Here is a 16,448-nt window from a genome sequence, read left to right on the forward strand (position 1 = left end):
CAACATTCCCTAAAGTGGGATCCTTGGACCAAGTACATAAGAATCACCCAAGGGTCTTCACTAAAATGCAGATTTCTGGGTCCATTTCAGATCCATAGAATTAGAATTTCTGAAAGAGGAGCCCGACAAGCTTCACACCTGGGGGTTCTAATGCACATTGAAGTTGGAGAAACAGCACTGAAGAGTTTGGTCAGTTCCTTCTATACCATATACTTGCAATTCTAGTAGTTACTGCCATGTGGCTTTGCAGGGGACGGGGGTTGTCGGGGGAGCCTGCACCTTCACGTGGACAGGTGTGGACACTTGAGAGAAAGCTTGGCTAGTACCCAAGACAGCCTCCTCTGGTTTCATTTACAAAAACCAATTATTGATGAGGGTAGCAGACTTCATGCGCTACACCCCTGTTAGTGATCTCTCTTACAACAACTACACAGAAAAAACAGGATTTCCTCAGAACCACATGCCTGAGGAACGGATGGAGGCTCAGTGGGCCAGGCTCAGTGGAGAACGTCTGCCACTGCTGCACCACTGATCTGTGGCCAGGAGCTGAGCACAAGGACTGTGTCTGCCAGGAGGGCTTGAGGCCATAGACCTTGGAGCTCCAATCCCTAGTGCTCTCTACCATGACTACTGAATGTTTTCTGGATGGCTAATGATGGCCAAAACTAGGGTTCCCGGATTTATCAAACAAAAATAGAGGATGACTAGTTAAATTTGAATTTCAGATAAATAACAGTCTTTTAGTACAAGTATGTCCCATGTTTATCTAAAATCCAAATTTAAATGGGTGTCCTGTAATTTATCTAGCAACTTTACCTAGGGTTTCTCTGTGCCGCTCTAACCACAGAAGGGGCTGAAGTCCCCATGTAGCTTGCCCCCAGCTTGGAGCTCCATGATCCTGGCCTTGGGTGGGTCCTATACCCAAGGCAGGTGAAGAGTGTGTATGGACAGGGTGTGGATTTCCTGGGCAGGGGCAGGAAGCTCATTCGTGCTGATCTAGCTCTTATGAGATGCTGGCAGTGTGTTAAACATTTGACTAATATCTCATTTAATCCCCTGACTACCCAGTGAGTTAGGCATTATCATTATTATTCCCACTTTAGAGATGAGGAGACTGAGGCTCCACGATGTTAAGACCACAGGCTGTTAAGTGGAGGAGCAGGGGATGTTAAGTGGATACCCCTGGGGCCTGTGCCAAGTCTGGTAAGCGTGGGAGTAGCTGAATCTCCCAGGCCATTCTCTCTGGCAATCCCAAGAGTTTAACGCAGTGGGAGCAGCCCCTGCCCTCAAATCCCCAGGACAGGAACCATTCCCAGTTTCTTTTGGCGCTGGCCCAGGGTCTTCTCCAGGCTCACATGCTTGCTGGAGGCTCCAAATGGGTGGCGAGATCTGCAGGGTCCCTTTGTCCCCGTCCAGCCAGGACAGTGTCCAGTGGCATGAGTTGCCATGGGGACTGCCATCTGCTGTGTGGATACCCATCAGAGGGGCCCAGGGTGAGAGACTGCCCCAAAGGCCCAGCCTGCCCTGAACCCTGAGGCCAGCTGGTCGGCTTTCCCTGCCATTATCCCCTGAGCCAGGCCGAAGGGGGGCTCCCAGAGGAGCTCTCGGCTCTAAGTCCCAGCCCCTCTCAGAGGAGGCGGGCGGCCGAGGTTCTACAGCCAGAGGCTTCTCGGCTCCGAGCTCCGGAGCCAGATGTAACATTGACCTTAAATGGTAAAAGCTCCCCAGAGTGAAGAGAGGCTGGCCAGAGGAGGAAAGGAGAATAACTCAGTTTTAGGTAAGCCTCCCCTATATCCTAGAATAACCTGCCTCTTCGACTGGGAAGCAGAGGGAATCTTCTCCTCCTTAAAGGTACAGGGTGCTGGGACGGGGGCGCTAAACTTTAACTTTCCTGGGGAGCTGGCTTTATTGGGTGGCATTTCAGCTGACTATCTTTATTGTTGCTGTCTTAAGTTTTAAATCAGAAGTGAATCTTGCCAGTCCTAACTTAACTAGATTGTGCTCCTTTTGCTTGCTGTTGGAAAGTGTGCACAGCTCAGGGTGAAAAGGTGGGTCGTGACAGGCGATTGCAACCCGTAGCTTTCCTGTGGGCCCATTTGTGGCAACAATGGGGTCTTCAGCTTAGGCAAGTCTGCTAGGCAGGGCTTTCTCCCCTCTGTGCTTCCCATGTCTCTCTCTCTCTCTGTCCCCCTATGCCCCTCTGCCTGGAACCTGGGCGGCATGACCTGTCTAGATCCTTAACTCTACCCCTGTTTCTGTCTCTGCCCTTCCCATCCTGTGTTCTGGTCACAGCCCCTGTTTTTATCTCTGTCCCTGTCTCCTCTTTTGTCTCCAGCTTCCCCTGGCCTGTGCAGTTCCCCGCTCCCTAGAGGGGGTGTATGTGCCCGGCTCATGCCTGGCCCTGCTCACCTCCAGGGCTCCGAGTTGAAGCGATTCCTAGAGTGAGCAGCATTTGGACTGGCTTTTTCCAGAAGAAAAGCCAGTGGAAGCCAGAGGCCAGAGAGAGGCCCAGCTGTCATGCTCCCTCCTGCCCAGGAAACAGTTGTAAAGGCTATAGAGGCTCTGCAGTTTGAGTAAACAGCAGCCTGGGGTCTGGGACCCCTGGCCAGCGCTCCAGCCTCCCAGAACTCGGCAGCTGCTGTTTCCCAACACTCTTCAGGCTGCTCGCCGGGGTGGTGCAGGGAAGTAAAGCTGGTCTGAGCAGGGTCTTTTGCAGGGAAAAGGAGGACGCTTCCCGGGACTGTGAGGCTGGGGGTCCAAAGGAGTCAGGACTTGCCAAGGATTGTCTTGCCCCCACAGAGGGACAATGACATGCTAGTGAGGCAGGTGGAGTTGCCCATCCCCCTGCACTCCCCTACCCCAACACTTCTATGGAGGAGGGAACTCAGGTTAAGTGACTTGCCTAAGGTCATTCTACCAAGATGGAGTGGTACTAGGACTCAAACCCAAGTCTGTATGACTCTAACTCCAGTGCCCGTGCCTCTCAACATAGCCGTGAATGCCAGGGTATGATCCTACCTCCAACTGTGTCTTGCAATTTTTGACCTAATGGAGAAAACCGTTGTCATTATCATGTTTGTGCCATCCATGATTCCATTGTGCGTGCGTGCGTGTGTGTGCACGCGTGCATGCATGTTTGGTGGGTGGCTGTTTATGTTCACAGCGGATGTACCTATCTTTATGCTTGGAGGTAAGGGAGGCATTCCTGTGTCCTTTATCATCTTGGAGGGATAACCATGTGCTAGCTGCTACGACATGATTGGTTATCCCCATAAATGTGTTTCCGCAAGAAAATAAACAGCAAACACATGGTTCTTACTGTGTGTTGAACACTGTTCCCCTTCCCATACAGTAACTCATGACTCCCACAGCTCTACAAAGCAGGGGTCATTCTTTCCACCCTGGTTTTGTAGAGGACACTTTAGCACAGAGAGGCTGCTCAGCTGGTGCTCGGCCCCAGGCTGTGGTCTCTGCAGGCTCTGCTCTTGACCTCCATGGTCAGCTCCCCTCTGCTTGGGACCCCATGTCAGAGTGCAGCAGGGGAATCACTGGCCCCCTTGCAACACGGTGCATCTGAGGCTTTCCACAAGGGATTTCGCATGCCCCTCACAGAATGCCATGAGGGATGTGTCTTTACCTCACTGCTCCAGGTGAGGACACTAGGGCTAGGGGATGTTAAATGATTCATCCAAGCTCACCCAGCCACCAAGTGACAAAGCAGGGAATTTAAATAGTATCTTGGGTAGGGAAGTTACGGCCGTGTGAAACTTACTTGAAACTGAATCCCTGGGAGGCTGAGAGGGCTCATGATTTGGGGATGAGGAGTTCTGTGGGTCTGTGTAAGGAAGCTCGGTTCCTTGCTTGATGGGCTGAACTATACATGATGGGTCCTCAGCTTTCTAAAAAGCCCTGCGTCTCTCCTCTAAGCCTTTGTAACAGAGGTGGGCAGAAGCACCCACACCTCCTGGAGGAGCAGACTGAGCCCTGCAAGGGCAGAGACCTTATTCTGTTCCTCACCCGCTGTGTGTCTAGCACCAAGAATGATGCTGGGAGCACACAAAGTGCTCAGGTTCAACCATGTTTCTGTGAACACATGGACACAATGCTCATAAAGTGGGTTCTGGTTACACATGGCCCCAGGTTGATTTTGTACACGTGCCTGATGATCAGATTCATCTAGTTTGACTTGAGAGAATACAATGTCGGGGCCTGAAGTTATCCACCTCTCTCCCCCTACCTCCTCTCCTGGGTCACCTCACAGAGCCTGGACTGCCCCTCAACCACTTTCTCTGGGGCTTATTATCAGCAGAGGAATTCTGTTTGCTGACTGAGTAGATGCAGAGGCCTGGGTAGATAGGGAGAAGAGAGCTTGGGGCCCCTAGACTCTGGCCCTGCCCCTGCCCCTTGGGGAACTGAGTCAGAAGAGGGAGATGGAGAGCTGAGTTCTCAGATAGTGATGCAAAAGGAAAGAGGGGAGAAAATTGGTATTAATTGAGCTCCTACTTGGTGCCAGGATCTGTGCTAGATCTGTTATTTAATTTAAGCCTCATGCTAGAGATGAGGAGAGAGGCATACAACTAGTAGGTGGACTCCAGCTCAAGCCACCTTGGTCCAAAGTGGGCACTTCCTGCATTAGATGTCACCTTGCCTCCAGTTAGTAACTTAGGTCCTGGGGCAGTTATTGAGTATCACAGTCCAAATCATGGGAAAATCATGAATAGAGGGAAAGGGGATATCATGTTAGTCCTGTGGACCTTGGAGGCTAGACTCTGAGTTCAGGTGACAGTCCAGGGAAGCCTCACCAATGGGCCTTCAAATTCAGAGTCTTAGCAGAGGCAGCCCATGCCCGTGACCCTGGACAAGCCCTGCCTTCTCTGCAAGGACTTTCTCCAGGGGAGGTGGAAAGCAGAGGACAGTTGTTCAGACAGGAAACTTTTTTTTTTTTGGAGACAGAGTCTCGCTCTGTCACCCAGACTAGAGTGCAGTGGTGTAACCCCCACCTCCCAGGTTCAATCGATTCTCATTCCTCAGCCTCCCAAGTAGCTGGGATTACAGGGAGTACCACCATGCCTAGCTAATTTTTACATTTTTAGTAAAGTTGGAGTTTTGCCGTGTTGCCCAGGCTAGTCTTGAACTCCTGATCTCAAGTGATCAGCCCACCTCAGCCTCCCAAAGTCTGGGATTATAGGCATGAGCCACTGCACCTGGCCAGACTGAAAACTTTTCCTAGCAGGGAACAGATGTAAAAAAAGTCTGCTAAGGCTGGGCTTAATCAGCTCTGGTTACTTTCTTCCTATTACTTTTTTATTTGTAATTTGTAATTTTTATTCAGTTTTTTCTAGTAAAAAAAGTAATGCATGTTCTTTGCTAGACTTTCTTGGCAAATACAGAAATGGATATAAATAAGAAATTCAGAAATAAATATAAAGAAATAAAAAAAACCCTCTAGAATCCCATTCCTCAGTGATAAGTATTGTTTATATTATGGTGTGTTTCTTTCTTTACATTTCTCTATATTTTGTAAAACTAGGGTCTTAGTGTATATGTTATTTTTTAGTCTGCTTTTTAAAACTGAGCATTCTAATATAATCCTTTTTTCCATACCATTAAAGATTCTCCAAAACATGATTTTTCAATGGTTTTATAACATAGAGTCATTTTAGCTGTGCAGCAATTTAATCACTGTTCCTCTTCTTGGCATTTACAAATGTGATTTTTCTCTGGGGACTTTCTCAGTGGCACATGTGACGTGACGGCTTTTCCATAGATTTATAGCATTTGGAGACTCAGCTCTCAGAGGTGGGTTTGTGTGTGGCCCAAGGTGTGGGCTTGCTCTGCAAGATGATTGTATGTGGGATACGGACCCAGCCTTAAACACACAACATCACATTGTAAGAACATTATTCCTTCTTAAGTTCTTTTTATTCCTTTAAATGAAGGAGAGAAAGCCTCTATTTGAGGTAGGGTGACCAACCATCCAGGGCCACCCAGGAAGGAGAGTTGCTGCTGGACCTTCAGTGCTAAAATTGGGACAGGTCCTGGACAAATCCAAAAGGTTGATCACCCTCATTTAAGCCTCATATGCCTTCAACATCTTTCTGTTTGTTTCCTTTCTTGACAAAATGAGAGCAGGCCTTACCTAAGGTTTAATAACGGTTTTCATTTTATTTATTTTTATAACTCTATTTGTGGTAAGTGGTATTGCTTTATCCATTTAAGGTAGGAATATGAAGTTTCCCTTTTAAATAAAAGTAATGACAATGATAGCTAACACTTGTTGAGTGTGTGCCATGTGCTAGACACTTTCCTAATGCTTTACCTGCATTCGCTCATTTAGTCCTCACAGCAACCCTCTGAAGTAGTTACTGTCATTGTCCTCCTTATACAGATTAGGAAACTGGGGCACAGAGAGGGTAAGAAACTTGCCTAACAACACAAAGTTAGTAAATGGCCAAGTGGGGTTTCAGTCTTCATTTTCTGGCCCATTGCTCCTCGAATGAAAGAATATTAAGTAAATAAATGCATAAGTAAAACACAGGCATGGCAAAAATTGTGAGCATGGTGTATAAATGAGTCAGGTCATTCCACCACAGCTTGGTGGAAATTGGGTTGTATGAACTTGGTGGAATCCCAGTATTGGTGAGTGCAGGGTGTTGGGGAAGTTGAGTCATCCCAGCAAAACCAACAGGAATTTAGGAACCAATGGGCTCAGTGAGAGAGGCTGGGAGGGATGAGACTATACACTACACATAGCCTGGCTCTAGGGGTGGGATGTGGTTCCCAGAGTGGCCACCAGGGAAGGGACACAGAGAGGCCACAGAGAGTTCTGTGGCTGACAAGCCAATCAAGAGGGTGTTTCCAGAGACCCCAAGGTTCCTGGCTCATCAGAAGGAGAAGAAAGCCTGAAGACATTCTCGACTTTGCTCATACAGGTGTGGTGAAAATAACCCTGGACCCTGAGTCAGGAGGTGGACTCAGTGTTGGCCAGCTCTTCTTTTATTATCACAGTGGGGAGATGACATCTTGTAATGGAGGCAGCATAGTGTCCCTATGGAAAGTGTGGACCCTGGAGCGACTGTGTGGCTCCACCACTGACCAGCTGTATCCCTTGAGCTGCACCTAATCTGTTGGAGCCTCAGCTTCCTCTCCTGTAATATGGGTTCAGTATCCCTTGTCCAAAATGCTTGAGACCAGAGGTGTTTCAGATTTCACTTTTTTTTTTTTTTTGGACTTTGGAATATTTGCATATTTACCCAGTTCAGCATCCCAATTCCAAAAATCCAAAATCTGAAAGGCTCCAATGAGCATTTCCTTTGAGTGTCTCATCAGTGCCCAGAAAGTCTTGGATTTTGGAGCATTTTAGATTTCAGATTTTTCAGATTTGGGATGTTCGCCCTGTAATGATAGTGCCCATTTTGCAAAGTTAAATCGCTTAGCCCAGTGTCTATTCTTAGCACTCAGTATACATTAGCTCTTATTATTTCTAGCCCCTGTCTGTTCCCCTCCAGAGATTCCAGCAAGAAGACTTCTGTACTGGGTTTGAGGCTCTGACCATCCACAATCCTGGGTCCTATTCTCAACTCCAAGAACACCCAAAGTAGAGTGGTGGACTTACTCTCAAGAGGATTGGGCATCTGTATCTGGTGAAGTCTTTAAGGAGGCCCAATAAATAACACCTATTCCTTCACTGAAGCTCTAAGGCTTGTTAGGATTTCAGAGACTAATATCACCCTTATGACTGATGAAGCTGGTATTGGAGAATGTGGTTTGGATCAACAGGCAAGTAGGTTTTCTAATACTGTATTGAATAGATTTATCCCCCAGCCCTATGGGATGCTCACTGGGGAAAGTAGGGCCCTTTAAATATTAAAGCTTGGAGAAACAGAGCAGAAAGTGTGTCCCCTGAAAGCAGCTAATTCCCTAGAGAAACAGAAGAGGGAGGGCTGAGCTCTTCATGCAGACGTTTCTCAGAACTCACCATCAGATATCCATTCTCCAGGTGTGGAAGAGTCTGGCACTGAACTCTGGGGTACCACAGTGAGGGCCTGGCTAAAGCCCACTTGCAAGGCTGGTCTCTCATGGGCACCTGGTGAGACTTGTGCCCTGCCCTAGTGAGAGACAGGCAGGGCCAAGGCTGCAGGAGTTGCCACATGGTCCCATGGGCACCCCCTCTCCTCCCTTTTCCAGTTAATCAATCCTCACCTTTTCTCCAGAGATGCCTGGTGGGGAACTTGTTTAATGCAGAGACCTTCCTTAGACAAGGCAAGCATCTGACTAGAAGTATCTGTGGGGATGAATTTTCCTTTTTTCACAGAAGTTTCATTTAGGCAACTCCAGACAGGGAGCAAGTGATCACTTAACTCCTTTCTTCTGGGTTACTTCTTACAGGTAGATGAGAAAATATATGGGAAAGGAACTACAATTGTTTGAGCAAGTTTGTATGTACCAGGCACATTTTATACAATATCTCATTAAATCTGTACTTTAGCCATGCAAGGGAGGTATTTGTGAACAAACTCATTCAAGGAGGATAGTAACTAGTATGAGAAGAATGAGAGTCAAACCCAAACCATCAGACCCCCAAGCCCCATCTCTTTCCATCTCTCTGTGGCCTATAGACCCGGCTGCGGGACAGAGTGATAATGCCTGACCCTTTGTTCCTGCCCCTATAAGAACAAAGCCCTGGAGGTCCCAGTGCTGCTGCTCAGAGCTGAGGTCCAGAGCTCTTGGGGCAGGGCACTGGAGCAGCTTCCCCACTAGGCTTGCTCTTTTTTGCACCTCTCTTGGTTTCTTTCAGTATGTAACGATCTTTATCAGGTCTCCTAATCTTGTTTATGAACAAGTTCCTTCCTCTATTTAGAAGGAAAAATACAAATTTAGAATCATAAGCTTTTTACTGGCAAGAAATGTCATGTCCTACATTGTGTGTCTTGAGTCACTTTCTATGGCTCACCAAGATTTGTGCCCTAAAAGTCTATAAATGTTGCCAAGGTCACCCAGTCTGTTCAAATCCCAGCCCCACAACTTATTGTTTGACTTGGGCAAATGATCTAACCTCTGAGTCCCCTTACCTATGACACGGATTGCTAGATCTAAAGTACTTATACCTGAATAAGTACCCAATAAGTAATTATTATTATTGGAGCCCAGATTAATATTGAACACATGGGTCTCCTCTATTTTGGATACCCCCAAATGGTCAGGTTTCCCCAAGGACTCTCTTGTCATATTTTCGACTTGTATGGGTATGGTAGAAAGAATGGTAGAAAGAATGTAATGTCTTCCTGGGCTTCTTACCTAAGACATCTTTCTTGTTTCCCACCTGAGATCTAACTGGTCCCTGATGTAGGTTGCAAGGCAATGATGATAAGGCTAGGTGTCAAGAGAAACCTGGCTAGTTGGCTTCTAAGAGGTTTCCCCAAGGAGCATCACCCTGGGGATGTTCTAGAGTCCTGGACCTATCCCTAAGCCTGGTTAGTGACCTGGAATTGGTTAGTTGATTGCTTATGCAGAGACGGACTCACAATAATCAAACTCACAAGAGACTGAAGTATACAATTTTTTTTTTTTTTCAAGAGAGGCAGGGTCTCACTCTGACCCCCAGGCTGGAGTACAGCGGTATAGTCACAGCTGACTTGCAGCCTTGACCTCCCTGGCTCAAGTGATCCTCCCACCTCAACCTCCCAAGTAGCTAGGACTACAGGCATATACTACCTCGCTTGGCTTATGTTTTAAACATTTTTTTTTTTAGAGACAGGGTCTTGCTATGTTGCCCATGCTGGTCTCAAACTCCTGGCCTCAAGTGATACTCTTGCCTCAGCCTCCTAAAGCACTGAGATTACTAAAGTATACAATTCTTTTAATTTTTTTTTTTTTTTTGAGATGGAATCTTGCTGCGTCACTCAGGCTGTAGTACAGTGGTGTGATCTCGGCTCACTGAAACCTCTGCTTCCCAAGTAGCTGGGATTACAAGCGTGTGCCACCATGCCCAGCTACATTTTTGTATTTTTACTAGAGACAGGGTTTCACCATGTTGGCCAGGCTGGTCTCGAACTCCTAACCTCAAGTGATCCACCTGCCTCAGTCTCCTTTCAAAGGGATGGGATTGCAGATGTGAGCCACTGCACCCAGCCAAGTATACAATGCTGAATGTCTATGTGCCGATATATAATGGGAGAGAAACCCTTTCCAGTGAGGGGAAGGCAGAAAGTTCTGAGGGGTGGGTCACCTAGGCTATGATGCGGCCTGATGAGCCACCTCTGCCTGCAGCAGAGAGACTTCCCCAGAGCTCAGGAAGGGCCTCTTTCCTCTGGGAAGTTTGGACAAGCCTTTCTCTTTGCTGTAGAAAAATGCTCTATACAATGGTGGTTATTATGTGATATTTACATAGTCTGTTCCAGCACACAAGAAATTGCAGATCCCACCTATATATTGGTTAAAGTTCTTTGATTGCCAGGTCTCAGAAACCTATGTTGGCTCACTTAAGAGAAAGTGGGATTTATTATAAGGTATTTGAGAAAATCAGAGGAAAAGGTAGGTAGATAGCAATGCCTCAGGAAGGCAGGACCCAGGGCAGCTTTCGGGTCCCAGCAGTAGGAACTTGCCAGCCTTTTCTCTATAGGAGTGGTCTTCAAGTGTTTTGGATGTTGCATCTTATTAGTTTAGAGAAAATTTTTTTAGCATGCACCTCCAATTTATGTATATTTCTTTATTATAAATCATATTCATGAGCTATTGTACTGATGTTTTACTTTATAAAACATATAAAAATAGAATTTTTTAAAGAATAAGAAAGATGAAATAGTATTTTGAAAATCATGCTTTATCTTTTTTTTTTTTTTTTTGAGACGGAGTCTTGCTTTTTCGCCCGGGCTGGAGTACAGTGGCGCTACCTCGGCTCACTGCAAGCTCCGCCCCCCGGGTTTACGCCATTCTCCTGCCTCAGCCTCCGGAGTAGCTGGGACTACAGGTATCTTTTTTAAACAGTGTCAATGACTTTTCTGCTTTCCCTAAATAAGTATTCTTTAGTCATGACTCTGTGTGCTTCTTCAAGGGGAAAGAGAAGAAAATCGTGTTACCAGAAGCTAGTGAGCTCAACAGCCGGGGAAGAGGGTCCATCTAGAATGAGCTGTAGCTAAGGAGAGGCACAGTCACTGTCAGAGATGTGGTGCTGGAGCAAGGAAGGAAAGGCCCAGGCCTCTCTCTCCTCCCGTCCCCTACTGGTCCATTGGCCAAACTCAGCCAGCAAGCAAAGGAGCCCAGGTTATACATTCCATAGGTGTCATCCTGAAGCACACAGCAGAGAACCAGGGGGCAGGGCAGGGAGAAAGGGAAGGAGGGCAGAGGAAAACCAACTCAGATACCTCATGTGGAAGAGGGACATCCTTACTTCCTGAATTATTATATTTAATTTTCAGTTTCATCCACTAGTTTGTAAAAAAATTTTTGAGAGTTACTTTTAGCTTTATTGGTAGAAGTATTTTCATTGTACTTTTTTTTTTTTGCATAAGCCTTTTAAGCCACATACCCATTTTATGATAGTAGGTTTGGTTAAAACTAGGTAAATATGTTTTATTAACCTACTTACTTGGGCACCCACAAACTGTGTCACCCTTCAGGGAAAGCAAATGGATACATGAGGGTGCTACATCAGTTCCGTAACATTGTAGAACTCCCCGTGAGCCCTTATAACAGCTCACAAACTGGACGTAACAGTGGCCTTTCAATACATGAACCAGCACCATTGCCAACCTGTTTATTAAATATTAAGAAGTGTACTTTGTTACTATTTTTAATTAAAAATTGAAGGTTTTTATTTTAAATTTCCTTCCTATATCCCACCAAATCATCCTGCATTCCCTGGATGACATACTCTACTCTGAAGACCACTGCCCAGGCCACAGGCCCAGTTTGACTAGGTTCCAGAAGCTCCTGGTCTCTAAGTTCTTGAGAGAAATAATCTGATAAGTCCAGCTTTGATCAGGATCAATCAGTCATGGCCAGGGGACAGGATTGTGGGGTATAAATGTGGTCATGGGGAAGCCATCCGTCATATGCAGGGGTTCGTACTAAAGAAGGGAAAATTGCTTAAAGTAAAAATGTCTTCAAAGAATGTCAACACCTACTTATTTAAAGTTGTCTTTCTGTCCTGCCTTCTAGAGATGTCTGTTAAGCCTCCCAACTCTGCAACCCCATATACAGAGAATTTCTTGTATTACTTCCATAGATAACTAATCATGTCCATTGGGTATAGGGTTTTTTTTTTTTTAACCTTGTTAATACATTGGAGGGCAGCCCCATCTCCTTGTGGTTATCTCCACGTATAGCCAACATTCCTAACAGGTCTGGGGTTCACAGACCTTATCAGACTTAGAGGGAGACTATTTCTCAGGCCAGCTGGGCCCAGAAATGAAAAAAAAAAGATATGGTTGGTTATAGACATCAAGGATCTGTTGCATTAGACCTGAAAACATTTGGCAAGTTGTCCCTATATCACGATTCCTATAGTTTATAAAGCACAAAAGTTGCTTAGGCGCATGAACAAAGAGAGCCTGACGTTTTAGAGTCCCAGAGGGGAAGATTCCATTTGGTGAATCTCCAGAGACTTGTTTCACATGTCAAGAACAATAATAATGTGCTTATTACTGTAACACCTGTCATTTATTGAGCACCAGCTAAATACTATGTTAAGTTCTTTACATACATTATCCCATATTTTTGCAGCATCCTATGATACGGTTATAATAATATCTCTATGTTACTAATGAGAAAATGGAGGCTTTGTGAGGCTGAGTAGTTCACTCAGGATTACACAGCTAGAAAGTGGCAGAGCCAAGGCCATATTGCCCTTGGTGCAAAGTGCATGCAGCCCATCAACAGACAGAAACTCATACTTGGAGTATATCAGGCCAGGAGAGAGTAGAGCTGGGACAATAAGATTTCAAAAAAGCCCATAATACATCATTATGGGCTTATAGAAAGGTATTAAGGAAAGCTAGCACCATGGCAAGTTTGTAGCAGGTGTTTGGTAGAGACATTAAGTAAATGAACAAATGCATGCATGAATGAAACTGCTCAGGTTTAAGGGCAGTTAAGGTCTTCCAGCATCCATCCCTGGTGCCACTTCCTAGGCTGAAATGAAGACAGCATATAAGCAGTGGTCCTGAGTTGTAGACCTGGTTCTGCCTTCAACTCATGTTGTGCTCTTGAGCAAATCAAATCTTCTTTCCAAGTTCTCATTTTCCTCATCTGTGAACCATTCACCCCCCAAGGCCCAGTGATTCACCCCAATAGTTGCATAATGGAGCCCGTCCCAGAGCAATAATTGTGCTGGGCACTGTCAGTGACAAGCAGGAGGACTGCAGGTGTGTTTGAAGAGTCAATTGTTATTGTTTACTTTCTACAATCCCATTCAAGTCCTTTGGTGACACTTAGAACTGGCATCGGATCCAAAGTTAATGGAAGGTTGTGTTTTTTGTTTTTTGTTTTTTTAAATTTACTGCTAAAGGGAATGTCTATTTATTCTCTTTTTTATTAACAAGGCTCTTGACTCATGCATTAGATATTTACTGCTCAGATTGGAAATGATGGTCCAGGCATCCACTAGAACCTGGCCCCTCTCCTCTCACACTGTAGGGCTAGCTTCTCCAAAGTCTCCAGCTCTGGGAGCAGATGACTATGCCCTACAGGAGTAGTGGGTGGTGACAAAAGGACAGGATTTCTGTTCCTTGGAAGGGATGAAACTCATAGGCACCAGAATTTGAGGGGCCTCCAGAAGGCGTTGGGCACCCCCTAAGAGCTCCCTAAGTAGATGAGACCTGGTGAACTTGAAAAGACCCAGGAAAATGGATCAAACAACTAACTAACATCTGCATAGCACTTTCTCCTCCCACTGGAACTCACTGACCCTTCCTGAGGACCATGAAACCATGCTATCTGTGTAATCTTTCATGAATTATCTGGATTTTACAATTTTATGCATCATAGGTAACATAACCCCTCTCACTGCCCCCTCTAACCTGCCCAGCCCCAAGGACCTTATTAGGATTTTTGTGAGCCCTATGTCACGAAAGGCATTGTTCTAAGAAGTTTATATTACATAATTCACGTGATTATTATTATCCATGTTTTACAAGTGAGGAAACTGAGGCATAGAGAGATGAAGCAGCTTGCCCAAGGTCACATGGCAGGGCTGGGATATGAACCCAGGCAGCACAGCTCCAGGGCCAATGGACAAAATTACTGTCCCCTCTCACCTCTGGACACCCTCTAACCTGAGAGGGTTTAGGGCATTTCTGAGTGGATATTTCTTTCTCCTTCCTTTCTTTTTCTTCCTTTCCTTCCTTTCTTCTTTCTTCTCTCTCTCTCTTTTTCTTTTTCTTTCTTTCTCAGTTTCATTCTTATTGCCCAGACTGGAGTGCAGTGGTGCAATCTCTGCTCACTGCAACCTCCATCTCCTGGGTTCAACTGATTCTCCTGCTTCAACCTCCTGAGTACCTGGGATTACAGGCATGCGCCACCACGCCTGGCCGATTTTTGTATTTTTAGTAGAGATAGGATTTCACCATGTTGGCCAGGCCGGTCTCAAACTCCTCAGGTGATCCGCCTGCCTGGGCCTCCCAAAGTGTTGGGATTACAGGTGCGAGCCACTGTGCCTGGCCCAGAGTGGAGTTGTGGAGTTTTAAAGAGGACACTTTGAGATACTCCTTGAAAAAACATTTCGTGGTCAAATAAATGTGGGAAATATTATATCCTTTCACCCCTTCTTGGAGATTATACTGCACATTTGCTTCTTAAAGGCTCTGAGATGTCCTGCAAGACAGAAACCTATCTCCTGCTGATATTCCCAAATATAGTGAAACACATAACCTTTCTTTCAGAGCTCCTGACAACATCGCCCAGAACTAGAGTTGTATAGAACTCTATACAACTTTGGGAAAAGTGGCTAGTGGTATCCCTACTTGGGTGGACACAGGATGGATCACATGGCATCTACAGAGTCCTCGCTGCTTGCAGAACTGCTAAGAAAGGCTCTCAGTGAGCCAGGTCAGCTCACAAAGCTTCTGCCTGAGAGATAGACAGTGGGCCAGAGTGGGGAAGGCATGGCTCTGAAGGCTTCAATCCCTGTTTGGCCACCCATTAGCTCTGTGACTCTGGAGGTCACAGCATCACATTGAACCTGTTTCCTTATCTGCAAGGTAGCATCCACCTCATAGGGCAGTTGGGGGATTGAATGAGTAAATATGCCTAAAGCACCAAGCACCAGATCTGTGGTTGCCAGGGTCTGGGGGGAAGGGGAGCAGGGAGTGACTGCTTCATGGGTACAGGGTTTCCATTTGGGATGATGAAAGTGTTCTGGAACTAGATAAGGGTGGTAGGTACACAACATTGTGAATGTACTTAATGCCACTGAATCGTATGCTTTTAAAAAGCTCTACGCTTCTGATGGATAGAGAATGTTGTTATTGTTATCATTGCCTGTTTTGCTTATTTCTACAGTCTCCTGGTCTCATATAGAACTAGGACACTAAGATTGGAAGCTTCCAAGGAGCAGGATAGACAACTTCACCACGTCAGGCTGAAGGACCTTGTGCCTCTTTGCTACTGCAAAGAGGTCAGGGGATCCCTCGGTCCAAGGATAGTTTCCTCCTGAGAAAGGGAAGGGGATACTCTTGGGTTGATCTTGGGTTGAACAAAAGAACAGGGAGGAAATTTAGAGAGCTGAGGTTGAGCTTGTGGGGCACACTCAGATTTAGACTTATAGCAGCATCAAAAGGGAACATTAACCTGGGATTGCAGAAGGTGACAGAAGACACAGAAAAGGTAAACATTGGCCTGTTTGGTACAGGCAGAATCTGCCCCAGGAAAAAAGCTTCGATTATTATTATTATTATTATTATTATTTTTGAGATGGAGTCTCACTCTGTCACCCAGGCTGGAGTGCAGTGGCCGGATCTCAGCTCACTGCAAGCTCCACCTCCCGGGTTTATGCCATTCTCCTGCCTCAGCCTCCCAAGTAGCTGGGACTACAGGCACCCGCCACCTCACCCGGCTAGTTTTTTGTATTTTTTAGTAGAGACGGGGTTTCACCGTGTTAGCCAGGATGGTCTCGATCTCCTGACCTCGTGATCCGCCCGTCTCGGCCTCCCAAAGTGCTGAGATTACAGGCTTGAGCCACCGCTCCCGGCCAAAAGCTTCGATTATAAATGAGGTGCCAACAGGCAGAGTGTGTGCAGAGGTCTGTGCCAACATCGACCAGTCACCTACCAAGAGGGCATTTCTAAACAATGGTGGGTCTGAGAATACATTTCAGAAGGTGGCTATTTTACAAAGACTTTGGGAAAAAAGGCAAACTGAGAGAGGGCCACTGTGGTGGCGTGGAAAGGGCACTGGGCTGGGGTCAGTCTCAGCTGGGCTCCTAATGGCCGTGTGGCCTTGCCCCATCACTT

General features: G+C 46.2%; 1 protein-coding gene across 9 annotated transcripts in view; it reads left to right on the forward strand.

Annotated features, from left to right (window-relative positions):
• Positions 1-1,272: 1,272 nt before the first annotated feature.
• IRAG1 (inositol 1,4,5-triphosphate receptor associated 1) overlaps positions 1,273-16,448 on the forward strand; it is a 124,285-nt gene continuing 109,109 nt past the window's right edge. For 4 of the 9 annotated variants that reach the window (XM_033206530.1, XM_033206533.1, XM_033206534.1 and 1 more), the window contains exon 1: positions 1,273-1,777. In XM_033206530.1, the coding sequence (XP_033062421.1) occupies positions 1,711-1,777 (67 nt within the window). In that variant the 5' untranslated portion in view covers positions 1,273-1,710. Of the gene's footprint in view, positions 1,852-16,448 lie in introns of all 9 variants that reach the window. The other 5 variants (XM_033206532.1, XM_033206541.1, XM_033206536.1 and 2 more) reach the window with 4 other exon arrangements.

The sequence above is a fragment of the Trachypithecus francoisi genome, unplaced genomic scaffold (genome assembly GCF_009764315.1).
Source record: "Trachypithecus francoisi isolate TF-2019V2 unplaced genomic scaffold, Tfra_2.0 Lachesis_group8, whole genome shotgun sequence".
NCBI lineage: Eukaryota > Metazoa > Chordata > Mammalia > Primates > Cercopithecidae > Trachypithecus > Trachypithecus francoisi.